Genomic DNA, 12,996 nt, shown 5'->3' on the forward strand with positions numbered 1-12,996 from the left:
CCTTCAAGAGGTTTGTGCCCAATATGTTGGAGGATGGCTCCCATGAATTTTCTTCTGGGCTATAGTTTTTCCAATAGATTAAATACTCAACCTTTTTTCTCCTCTGGAGAGAGTCCAGGACTTCTTGGACTTCGTATATCATCATTTCCGTCAGCAGCAAATTCCTGAGGTTCAGGCTCCATGAAGAGCACTACTGATTTAAGTAACGAAACGTGAAACACCTTATGGATCTTTAACGTAGGTGGTAGCCTTAGCTGGTATGTAACACGGCCCACTTGCCGAAGCACAGGGAATGATCCAATGAAGTGTGGTGCCAGGTGCATACAGGGACGTTGTAGCTGTAAGTGCCAGATACTCAACTGAACCTTCTCTCCCACATTGAACTGAGGAGCCGGCCTTCTTCAGGCATCTGCTGTTTTCTTGGCTTGGGCAGTGGCTTTCCCAATCAACTGATTGGTCCATTCCTATAGTTCATGCAATTTCTGGGTGGAGAGCTGAGCCACTGGTGAAGGAACTGTCAAAGGCAGAGGTTGTTTTCCACAGAGAAGGAAGTCTTGTATTGACGATTAAAAATGGGCCACATGCATAATTGTGTCTTGCCATAATAATGTGAATTGTATCTAGCTTTTCCAATCACAGTTGCATTACCCAGCTAAGTAACCTTCCTTCACAGGCAGTCATATTTCTTCCTTATTGCTCTTTATGCCAAAATAATTCAACACCAGAAATAATTTATACTCTTCGTGCCACAAGGAATTTCTTTATTCTCCTTTTCTTTGCTCTTGCATGCCCTCATCTTGTTTTCCCTCAAATGTACCTCAGGATCTTAGGTGGGCAGTGCAATAAAGAATGTAATACAGTTTTGGGCTGGTTCAGTGATAGTGCTGTGTACTGCCATATGGGAGACCTTGGCTCTATTCTCTAGCCCAGCTTCTATTTCTCAGGCTGGCTTGAGGTATTGTGGAGAAGTCTAAGCTGATGCATACCACCTGACAATCAACTCAGGATGCACATGAATTGGTCTCTGGAAGGAAACATGTTTGGTGGCCCCTGGCTGGGGACTGAGTTTGTGAGGCTGGGCTAGACTGGGGGAGGATTATAAAATGAGGGAAAACCTCAGGTAGATATGAATGAAGACTTATGGCTCTGTAGTCCAGTAGTAAATGGTTATGATTAAACTGGAAACCCAAAAGAGCAGAGGAAACTGCTGGACAAAAAAACCCAAACTTAAAATAATTACTTATTCTGGGGGTTTCTCCTACCTGAACAATATATCATAAAAAATGCATTCATCAGAATTCAGTTGCTCAGTTCAGATGCTAGTCATGCCAACTTTGGCACTGCATAATATGTAGCAATTCTGTTCCTTCAGTTCTAAAGAATCTTTATTCACCAAGTCATTGCTTCCTCTGAACAGTCTTTATAACTTCCCAACGCCTTTTGAATTAGCTCATGGCAGTTTAATTGCAAATCTGCTTTTAAAGATACTTCTGTAAAGACATGTTTTTTCATATCTTTATTGAATTTTTGCAGTTTATAATCAATACCAACAAAACAATAAAATACAACAGCAAATACAAAATCCCCTTGTAAAGACAATTTTTGAGCATTTTTTTGTCTGCATCTTGACTATTTATCATCACCATTTCTCACTGAAATGAATGGCTGGACTGGAGGCAGGATAATATGAGTATTACTCTAAAGAAATATATCAATTAATGACTTGGTAAATGCAGTGAACATTTTTGTTCTTATCTGGAAAAGCACAGATGGCATTTTCCGCTAAGTTATACCAATTTATGTGTGTTGCGGTTTTGGCAGTCTGCACCGCACTCCCCTCCTCTGGCTGGGCCTGTCTCACAGGCTCTTCCCTATAAAGGGCCCTCTCTGTCTTCCTCTCACTGCCTCAGCAACAGTTCCAGCTATTCTTTAGTAGTGTGTGTGTTGCTTCCCAGCATTCAGTCTTCAGTCTCGTTCCAGTCTGTTCTGTCCTCCATTGCCTACTTGTTCCAGCTCTTGCCTTCCTGCCTGCCTCAGTCCTAGCCATCCCTCTCCTTCGGACAGATACCTGGTATTGACCTCTGCCTGGACTTTGGATATGGCTGATGCCACCTGCCTCTGACCCCTGTTTTGACTTCGGACCTTCCCTTCTCTCATTGGCAGAGACCCCCACTTAAGTCCTGCTGGCCCTGGCACCCAAAAGGTCAACCCAAAGGGAACGTGGGCTGGTACAGGTGAAGGTCCTGCCCAGTTCTCTGCCTCACTTTGATCCGCCTGCTGACGGTGAGACTCTGTAGGGCTCTTCCCCTTAGGTAGCACCGATCTACCTCAGCCCAAGGGTCCACAGACACAACAGCTTGCTGAGGCCATAGAATCTGCAGACTTGACTTCACTGCAGGCCATCCCCAGCATAGCCCACAGGCTACAAGACCAACAAGGTGCCTTGGAGCTCCTGGCTGCAACGATGGACCAGCTTAACACCTGCTTGGACACCATGACCACTCCTGCGGAACCATCTCTGCCGTACCGATACCTCTACCTCCCTGAGCATCCCTCGGCCAGTTCCTCGGCTGCCAGCTCCACCCTGGTATGCTGGGGACCCCAAGCGATACCGGGGATTCCTTAACCAATGCAGAATGCACCTCCAGTTACAAGCTCTACTGTTCCACATTGACCAAGCAAAGACCATGAACATCCTCTCCTTGCTTAATGGAACAGCACTGGCCTGGGCTTCTTCCCTCTGGGAACAAGGGGACCTTATTTTGCTCAATCTGCAGCAGTTTATGGAACACTTTCATACTGTCTTTGAGGAGCCAGGTCGTGCAGCAGCAATGGCCTCTGATCTACTCCACATCTGTCAAGGTGCTGAACCTTAGCCTAATATGTGGTGTAATTTCAGACATTGGCTTCTGAGCTAAACTGGTGAGAGGACAGCTTAGTTGCTATTTTCTTATAAGGCCTCTCTAGGAAAAATCAAGGACAAGCTCGCTGCCCAGGATCTTCCCACCTCACTAGAGGCTCTCATTGCCCTAACTGGCAAGATTGATCATCATTTGCAATAAAGGGCTTGAGAGGTTCATCCAGCACGAAGGAATGTCTCGTTGGCACACCGATTTCAACATCTGCTGTCATCCCCAGTTTGCCACACCTTTGACCTCTCAGACTCCAGAAAAACCGATGCAATTGGGTCGCTGCCACTTGTCCCCATAAGAGAGGCTCCAACACAGACTGCAGGGCCTCTTTCTCTACTGCACAGCCTGAGGCCATCTCTTGGCTTATTGTCCACAGATGGGAAACTTAAATGCCTAGGGTCATTCGTGAAGATGATCCTAGACCTTACCGTTCTGGCTCCCCAGTTCCTCCTGCCGGTCACACTGGAACTGGGTTCCACACGTTTCTCCACCCAGGCCTTTGTAGATTCCGGCTCCAGAGGAAACTTCATTTTACAAAAACTAGCCAACCAACCCCAGATTCCCATGGTCCAGATAACTTCTCCCTTGAATGATTTCCTTTGTTTATGTCAACTCACTTCCAGGTCAGGTTACCCAGACCAAGGTGCCGGTAGCCTTATAAACTGGCCTCTTGCATGTAGAGGCGATTGGTTTTCACGTAATCTCCAGAGCCATCCATCCTGTCATACTAGGCCTTCTGTGAAGGGGCCGGAGTACGTAAAGGTGGCTTGATGTGGAGCAAGCCCTTCAGAAAGCGTGTTACAAGGGGTTGTACTGAGATAGGGATATCCCCGACACCTTTATGGAAGGCGGCTACCGCACTGACATGCATTCTGATGGAAGATGTCTTAAGACCAGACTCTGACAGATGCCAGAGATAGTCCAAAAACTGTGGGATTGGACAGGAAAAGGGATCAAGGGACTGAGAAGTGCACCAAGAGGTAAACCTTTTCCATTTATAGGAGTAAGATTTTCTCGTGGAAGGCTTCCGTGAAGCAATCAAGACACGGGAAACTGGGTCTGAAAGGTTAAGTGGTTGAAGGATTAACCTTTCAACATCCATGCCATCAGGGACAAGGCCTGAAGATTGGGATGGCATAGGCTCCCGTTTGTTTTGAGTGATCAGAAGCGGGTCCTGTCCCAAGGGAATGTACCTGCGGATGGAGATATCCTGAAGTATTGGAAACCACACGGCGTGGCCAGTGAGGTGCTATCAGGATCATGGTTCCCTTTTCCTGACGTAACTTCACGAGAGTCTTCGAGAGAAGAGGAAGTGGAGGGAATGCATAAAGCAGACCGGTTGCCCATGAGAGGGAGAATGCATCTCTGGGCTGAGAGCCTTTGCTGCAAATGAGGGAGCAGTAATGGTCCACTTTGTGGTTCTGAGGGGACGCAAAGAGGTCTGTCTGAGGATGACCCCATTGTCGGAAGATGGAGTTTGCTACCGAGGGGTTGAGAGACCACTCGTGCGGTTGGAAGACACGACTCAGCTTGTCTGCTAGAACATTGTCCACTCCCGGCAAGTAGGTGGCCCTGAGGTACATCGAGAGGAAGAGAGCTTCCACCCTAATCTGCGCAGCTTCCTGACACAGAAGGAAGGAGCCTGTGCCTCCCTGCTTGTTGATGTACCACATGGCCACCTGGTTGTCCGTCTGAATCAGGATGACTTGATTGGAAAGGCAATCCTGAAAAGCTCTGAGAGCATATCGCATTGCTCGAAGCTCCGGGAAATTTATCTGGTGTTTGGCTTCCTCTGGAGACCAAAATCCTTGCTTCTGCAGATCGTTCACATGGGCTCCCCACCCGAGGTTGGAAGCGTCGGTGGTGAGAATGACTTGAGTATCTGGCAAGTGAAAGAGCAATCCCTGGAGGAGATTGTTCTGATTCTTCCACCAAGCGAGAGACAGACGGAGTGAGTCGGTGATGTGGACAATGGCCGATAGAGGCTGAACAGCTTGAATCCATTGTGACTTCAGAGTCTAATGCATGAGTCTCATGGCCAAGCGGGCCGTCGGTGTGACATGGACTGAGGACACCATGTGTCCTAGGAGGACGAGAAATTGGCGTACAGTCGCAGTATTCTAAGACTGTAACTGGTGAGCGAGAGACATGAGAGTTAACGCTCGTTGTCGAGGTAGAAAAGCTTTTGCCTGCAAGGTGTCCGTCTGCCCCAATAAACGACAAGGTTTGAGATGGGACTAAATAGGATTTCCCGTAATTGACGAGAAATCCTAGTGAAATGAGAGTGTGTAGAGTCAAATCGAGGGACGACCGAGCCGCTTGCTGGGTTGGGGCCCTGATTAACCAGTCGTCCAGATAGGGGTAATGTGAACATCTTCTTTTCTGAGAAAAACTGCGACAACTACGAGACATTTGGTAAAGACTCGTGGTGCAGATGCCAGGCCGAACGGAAGCACTCGGTATTGATAGTGCTTGGGGCCTACTAAAAACCTCAGGTATTTGCGATGAGTTGGAGTTATCGCAATGTGTGTGTATGCATCTTGGAGGTCCAGAGAGCAGAGCCAGTCTCCTCTTTGTAGAAAAGGTAGAAGAGATCCCAAGGTAACCATCTTGAACGTTTCCCGCTGGAGGTACTTGTTGAGAGCACGTAGGTCCAGGATTGGATGAACACCCCCCGATTTTTTGGGGATCAGAAAGTACTGGGAATAGAATCCTAGGTCTTGCTGTGAGTACGGAACAAGTTCTATTGCTCTTGACTGGAGAAGGAGGGAGACCTCTTGTTCCAGAAGAATGGAGTGGTCGGACGTTCTCCACATCTGCAGAGGTGGGGAGTCCGGTGGCAGGGCGAGAAGGTTCAGATGGTAATCCTGAGCAATGATTGCAATGACTGCCAATACCCATTGGTCGGTTGTGATTGACTGCCACATGTTGAGAAAGTGGCACAATCGACCTCCCACTGGTATGTTTGGAAGAGGAATCTGGCTGCTGCTCTCCAAGCGGAAGTCAAAAACCTGAAGCAGGTCCTGGCAGGGGAGCTGCTTGTGGTTTCTGCTTTCGGACTTGGCGAGGTTGAGGTTTCTGATAAGGTCTCGTAATACAGGACCTTGCTGGTGGTGTGTAAGCCTTCCTTGGATGGTAGAAAGACTTCTTAGAGTCCTTCCTGAAGGGCTGTCTTGAGGAGAAGTCTGAAGGCATCGAAGAGAGCTGTTTAAGGGTCTCATGATGGTCTTTTAATTCAGCCACCATTCATTGAATCTGTTCACCGAACAGATTATCACCCACACACGGCACTTCTGGGCGAAGGTCAGAAGATTTAAGCCAGGCCCACCATCTTGCTGAAATGGCAGCTGCAGACACTCTAGTAGAGGTGTCGAATATGTCATAAGATGTTGGAATCTCATGTTTTCCTGCCTCAAAACCTTTGTTAACAAGCGTTTGTAGCTGGTCTTGGAATTGTTCAGGCAGGGACTCAGATAGATCCTGTATCTGTTTTAAAGATGACCCTATTATATTGGGTCATATAAAGCTGGTAGGCAGCAATTCTGGAGATGAGCATGGCTCCTTGGAACACTCGACCAATGTTGTCTAGGAACTTTTGTTCCTTAGCAGGTGGGGTGGATGAGTGAGGTTTTGACCTTTTCACCTTTTTCTGAGCTGACTCTACCACAACTGAGTGGTGGTCAAGCTGGGATTTTTGAAAACCTGGGGCTGACTGAACTAAGTAAGTAGTGTCAGCCTTCCTGTGAACTGGAGCAATTGATCCAGGATTTTCCCAGTTCTTTTTGAGGAGATCAAGAAGTACTTGATGAATGGGAATAGAGGTGATTACCTTGGGGGCATCCAGAAATTGGAGTAACTCCATCATTTGGTGCCTGTCATCCTGTTCCATCTGAAGTTGAAAAGGAACCAACTCAGACATTTCCTTCACAAAATTTATGAATGAGAGGTCCTCTGGAGGAGAATGCTTTCTACTTTCAGTAGGAGGAGGAGGTGAAGGTAAGTCATTGGTGTCATAAGGATCAGCAGACTGTCCTGTAGGACGAGAAGGGGTTGGATACCTGAAGGCCCCGGGCGAGGCTCCGAAAAAATTGAAGGAATCACCAGAGGCACAGATGATGGCATGGAAGGCATCGGGGCAGGCATCGATGGCGCCGATGGATGTATCGGCACTGATGGATGAATCGGTGGCAAGGGACGTATTGGCATCGATGGCTGAGGTAAAACTCCCAATGGAGGAATGTGGAACGGTGTTTTCTCCTCCCAATGAAGCCATCCTCGGGGAGGGCATCGAAACCATCTGAGACCCGGGATCCATCGGTGGAAGGGCAGCCATCGCTTTGTCGATGGCCTCCTGAACCAGCTGATCCAGTTCTTCTCGGAGACCTGAAGCAAGCAGCCCCGTCTCCGGAACAGAAGAGGGAGGCAGAGGCACAGCCGGCGGGACCACCTTTACAGGTGGAATCGCGGCTCCCAAACCCCGATCGGGTGAGGGTGGCCTCGATGACCCGGTCGCAGGAATGGTCGGTGCCTTTCCTGGACGGGGCTTCTTCAACAGTGGCGAGGTCAATGACTTCGCTCCCTCGAAGGTCCGAGTCTTGCGATGTTGATGTCTCTCCCTGCAATCCCCTCGATCCTGAGGGAGTAGCAGGTGTCGATGGCCGTGAAGATGTCAATGGTGGTCGGGTACCAGTCAGTGGTCGATGCTGGCGCGAAGTCGACGGTGACAGTTCCGATGACATCCATGCAATGGACGGAGTCGGGGTCTGAGCACGGAAGAGGAGTTCCATCTTCTCCATTCTGGCTTTGTGACCTTTTGGTGTCATGAGGGCACATTTGGTGCAAGTCAGGACATCATGCTCACAGTCTAAACACATTACACAGACTCCATGGGGGTCTGTGATAGACATGGTGCGAGTACAGTCCGGGCACCGACGGAACCCCAACGCCATGGCCATTGAAAATAATTGAGCCGCTGTAGTTGACGGCCAGTAGGTCGCAAGGGCCAAACTCGACGGTAATCGACGGAAAAAACGGTGAAAAACTTACTGGAGTACCGCGGTCGAAGAAAAGTTAGAGGAGGGACTCCTGTGGGGCAATTTAACTTTAAATAATTCCGTGAGCTCCTAAACCGCGAGGCTACTGCTGTACGGAAAAAAGAAGACTGAAGGGGGGACCCCTGTTGGATGCAGGGTTAGTGCCATGCTGGGCATGCCCAGTAGGGGCCAGTCAAAGTTCTGGAAACTTTGACAGAAGTTTTCCATGATTGGGCTCCATCCTGATGATGTCACCCATATGTGAGGACTACCATCCTGCTTGTCCTGTGAGAAAAAGGTGATAGACTCAGGAGTAATTTTAGGAAATATTTCTTTACAGAGAGGGCAGTGGTGCATGGAATAGCCTCCTTGTGGAGGTGGTGGAGACAAAAACAGTATCTGAATTCAAGAAAGCATGGGAAACACAGATGATCTCTAAGGAAGTGATGGGAATTGTAAAGCTGAATTAGTTGGACAGACTAAATAGGCCATGCCATCACATTTCTTTGTAAAACAGAAAATATATAATTATTTCACCACAGAATGTATTATACACATACCTCTTTGCATCTTGTGTTAAATGCAGCTTCCATTTTCCTTCTAGTTTCAACAACATAACACTTCTTAATAACTGGAAAATAGTGGGGGTACTGTAGGGTAACTTTATATGTGTTGTTTTCCATCTTTTCTAAACTGTCAATAAAATTGCTTGGAAGGCCTCCTATAAATTACAAAATTTTAGAATGAAATATAGTAATCAGTAGTTAACTTAACATGCTGTAATGTTTTTTTTACAAGGGCAATATTATAGCAACCAGCACATTGCCAAAGTGCATAAGTTATGCCATTTTTCGGAGAGAACATATGGGCATAAATTTGCTTTGAAAATTATCCTTCAGAACGTGCACAACTATCCTGCACAGAGTTACACCTGCTCTTTGCAAGAGTTAAATTCTATGTGTAGGAGGTAATTTTTAAAAAGATTTGTACACATAAACTTACATGCATACATGGACTTTATGCACAGAAATGGGCTTTTGAAAATTGCTATGTTATATGCTATTTTTATGCACTTAAATCCTTTTGAAAATTACATCAATAGGTTTTAAAATCAAAAGTATGCACATAAATCACAATGCTGAACCAACTCCACCCCCTGCAAAACCTATTTTGTGTGTGCATGTTATGCATATAATCCAATTTTATGCCTACATTTACATGCATAATCCACATGCAATTTTATATCCCATGAATCCTCATAAATTTGTGTTTTATGAACATAAATGACCATGAAAATTTTCAAATAGGTCAGAAATACAGTTTTATAAAAATAAAGCATACTTACCAAGTTCATCCTTAGAAAAGGTAAGAAATGTGTTTTCCTCATTCAGATTTTTATTGAAGTCTATACAAAGTTCACCAATTTCTTTCTTTATTGATTTGATTTCCTGTAAATGAAGAAAGCAAAGTTGCATACCTTTAACAAGTGTTCTCTGTAGACAGCAGGATAATTCAGCCACACAAATAAGCAATGTCACTGGATAGTACAGACATGGAACTTGCTCTTTTGGAGTTCAGAAAGACCTAGAAATCTTTCTGATTCCTCCTCAGTCATTTCACAAGCTAAGCTTCAACTCTACGGGGAGGAGGGTGGAATAGTACTGCTTACTTGTCCTGCTGTCTAAAGCAAGCAACTTTGCTTTTTCCGAGGACAAGCAGGACTAAATTCAGCCACACAAGTACGGATTCCCGAGCTGAGGGTGCAACCTAACAATCAGGCGCTCCGGTGGAGCGCAATGTTAACCCGTGATTGGACGCGCGTTTTGGACACGCATTCTGACGGACTTAGTTCTCTATCCTGATTTGGAGAGATTGAGAAGATATTGTAGAAGGGCTGAAATTGAGCAATTGAATGGCTTCTCCTTTTGTAATGTACACTAAATAGAAAACCTTTTCCATTTAAAGTTATAGGGCATCTAGTGTCAGGTTTTCTTGTTGTGAGAATAACTTCCTTTACTTCTAAAGGTAGGGGCATAGCTTACATTACATTGCTTTTAAAATCCATGCTGTGGGGTCACATGGGGCTATGTGCTAGGGAGGACGTGCTCTCCCTCAGCTCTGGGTGCTGTGCTCCTGCATCTACCGGCATCGCTCACCTTTTAAAGCAAACTTGAGCATTAAACTACTGCTTACATCCAAGCCCATGTCGATTGTTCATTTTATGAACAAATCTTCGCCATCGATGGCTTCCAGAGGAGGAAAAAAATGACAAGGACAAGCTGAAGCCCGCGGATCCCAAAATGGCGGCGAGCACCGGCGAGCCTGGGCCATCGTCGGGGATGCCCTTAACTGTGGATGTCTTACAACAAACTCTGAATGCCACTTTGGATGTCAAGCTGGCCGGGATAGCCCAACAACTAAATGAGGTAAAATCGGCACTATTAGAGCTGAGCCTGCGAATTGACCAGCTGGAAGGGAGGGTGGCAGACATAGAGGACTGGGCGGCCGCGATGGATGTTACTGTCAGCTCTCACTCGACCGCTTTACAGAGTTGCCAAGAAAAGTTGGATGATTTAGAAAACAGACTTAGGCAGGATAATCTCCACTTTCTGGGCTTGCCGGAGGTATTGGATGAAAAAGGCCTGGGGGATTTTTTGGAAACCTGGTTACCGGAAGCAGTGGGTCTGGTGGATCTCAAAGGGGAACATCGAGTCGAAAGAGCGCATAAACTGGGGATTCGCAGGCCCTCTGACACGCGGCCAAGAATTGCGATTGCCAAGATTTTGAACTCTGCGGTAAAACAACATATTTGGCTTGCTTACCGAAAATGCCCCGAGGTTCTCTACCAGGGCCATAAGATAAGGATCACATAGAACTACTCAGTCCTTGTGTCGCAGCAGCGGAAAAAATTCTCGTCGGTATGCTCTAAATTGTTCGAGCAGAAAATTAAATTTGCCCTTCAGTACCCCGCTGTACTTAAGATCTGGCGAGAAGGGAAGATGCACAGTTTTACCGACCCAGAAGCAACACAGAAATTTTTACAATCTCCAAGTGGCTGAGCACTCCCGCCTCACACAGAGGCCTAACTTTGAGCAGCGGGAAGTGCTGGTGCATGAGCAACCTAAGTGGCTGATGTCTCGTTGCGGACACTCTCTCTTTGGCCCGGGTTGGGAGACCTGACTTAATTAAATGTTCCTGTTTTTGTTTAATATTTTTCCTCTTCCTGAGCGCTCTTCCACAGAACAGCTAGCCTAACCGCTCTGGGCTCTAGCTTTACAATGGTCAGAGGGGGATGCACGTGGACTTTTTCAGTCCCTGATGGGCGAGTTATGTACCTGTCAAACCGCTGTTTAGACAGTGAAGCTTTAATTTGAACGTGAGAGTCTCAGCACCCCCTGACTGTGGGCCTCGATGATTCGATGGAGCTGTGCCAGGGAGTGGACCTGCATCTGGAAGTTTCTTCTATTTTTCTTTCTTTTTCACTGATATTTTTTACAAGCATAGGACTCTTGAATATTTGCAGGGGCAGAGCACCCGAACGCTCTTTAAGCGTGCCCTCTTGACTGTACCCCTGATAAGTGGAAGGGGGACAGGTTGTTTGTCAATAGTTATGGGGAGTTTAGGGTGGATAGGGGGGAGGGGGAGGGGGAGGGGGGATGGGGTAGGGTTTGTGAGGGGGGTTACTTGGGTTTTGTGGGTTGTGTTGTGGTGGTATGTGGTTTGGTGTATGTGGATGGTGGAAGAAATGCAGGTATGTGTGTCATTGGGACATGAGAAATGGGCTCCGGAACCTGATTGGGAATTTTGCAGAACGCAACTTATTCAAGGGAAGGGGACGCTGGGATCTCCTTCCTTGCAGACGCATTCCATTTATATTCAATTACTTCACATTCTCTGTACACTTAAATGACGAAGCTTATCTCTTGGACTGTTCATGGGTTAGGTTCCCCCATCAAACATAAAAAAAGTTCTTACCCATTTGAAAAGGCTGAAGGGTGACATAATGTGTCTTCAAGAAACCCATTTAAATGCCCAAGAAAGCATTAAATTAAAGCAAGATTGGGTGGGGGATTGCATTTTTGCAGAGGCACTGCATCGGAAGGCTGGAGTAGCGATTATTAGCAAATCTACCGATTTTGTTTTGGAAAAATCAGTGGTAGATCCAGATGCGTGTTGGTGATGGGACGTTGGCGGGGAACGCTAGTTACTATTTGCAACATGTACACTCCCACTACGAACCCACGATATCTAAAAGATTTCATAAGGTTGGTCCTGACCCATAGAACAGGTTTGCTCCTTGTGGCAGGAGACTTTAATTGCGTGGCAGATGGCACCTTAGATAGATCGACCCAAGGGGGCTCCCGTACTGGGAAACAAGGGATGGGGGTTGACTACATTGCCAAACAGCTGAGGCTTAATGACATATGGAGAATTCTACACCCCATGGAAAAAGAGTTTACCTTTTATTCTCACCCGCATGGGTCTTTTTCCAGAATTGATTATATACTCCTGGCTGAAGAGGCTTTCCCTATTGCCCTTACAGCCAATATTGAAACACCGGTTATTTCTGACCATTCTCCTGTCTCTATCTCTTTAAGATTAGGATCAAATAGAGCGGGAGCAACTCTTTGGAAGTTCCCTCATTCTCTGTGAGGGGACACGGATTTTCAACGTTTTTTACGGGAAAAATGGTTGGATTATGCTAAACACAATGCCAAGCATACTACTGATCCCCAGTTATACTGGGAAGCAGGAAAAGCGGTTATCAGGGGAGAGATTACTGGTTATGTTAGTGCACGGCATAAACGTATAAACAAGGAGATTTTATATCTAGACTCCCTTATACGCCATGCCTGTCATATCATGTTGCAACCCCCCACAGAGGACAACAAGACGACCTATTTTAGTGTCCTTAGTCAGCTTAACACTGTACTTCATGCATGGGCGAGTTCTACATTACAGGTAGCTCACCATAATTATTTTAAATTTGGAAATAAAGTCGGACGACCCCTTGGTAACTGTGCGGCCCCAGTGACATAGTAAGGGCAAAG

The 12,996-nt window shown here is 46.5% G+C and overlaps 1 protein-coding gene across 2 annotated transcripts in view; it reads right to left on the reverse strand.

Annotated features, from left to right (window-relative positions):
* Positions 1-12,996, reverse strand: part of NLN (neurolysin) — a 226,441-nt gene that overhangs the window by 124,687 nt on the left and 88,758 nt on the right. For both annotated transcript variants that reach the window (XM_029576052.1, XM_029576061.1), the window contains 2 exons: positions 9,291-9,393; positions 8,506-8,666 (listed from right to left, as the gene is read on the reverse strand). In XM_029576052.1, the coding sequence (XP_029431912.1) occupies positions 8,506-8,666; positions 9,291-9,393 (264 nt within the window). The remainder of the gene's footprint in view (positions 1-8,505; positions 8,667-9,290; positions 9,394-12,996) is intronic.

The sequence above is a fragment of the Rhinatrema bivittatum genome, chromosome 1 (genome assembly GCF_901001135.1).
Source record: "Rhinatrema bivittatum chromosome 1, aRhiBiv1.1, whole genome shotgun sequence".
Classification (NCBI taxonomy): Eukaryota; Metazoa; Chordata; class Amphibia; order Gymnophiona; family Rhinatrematidae; genus Rhinatrema; species Rhinatrema bivittatum.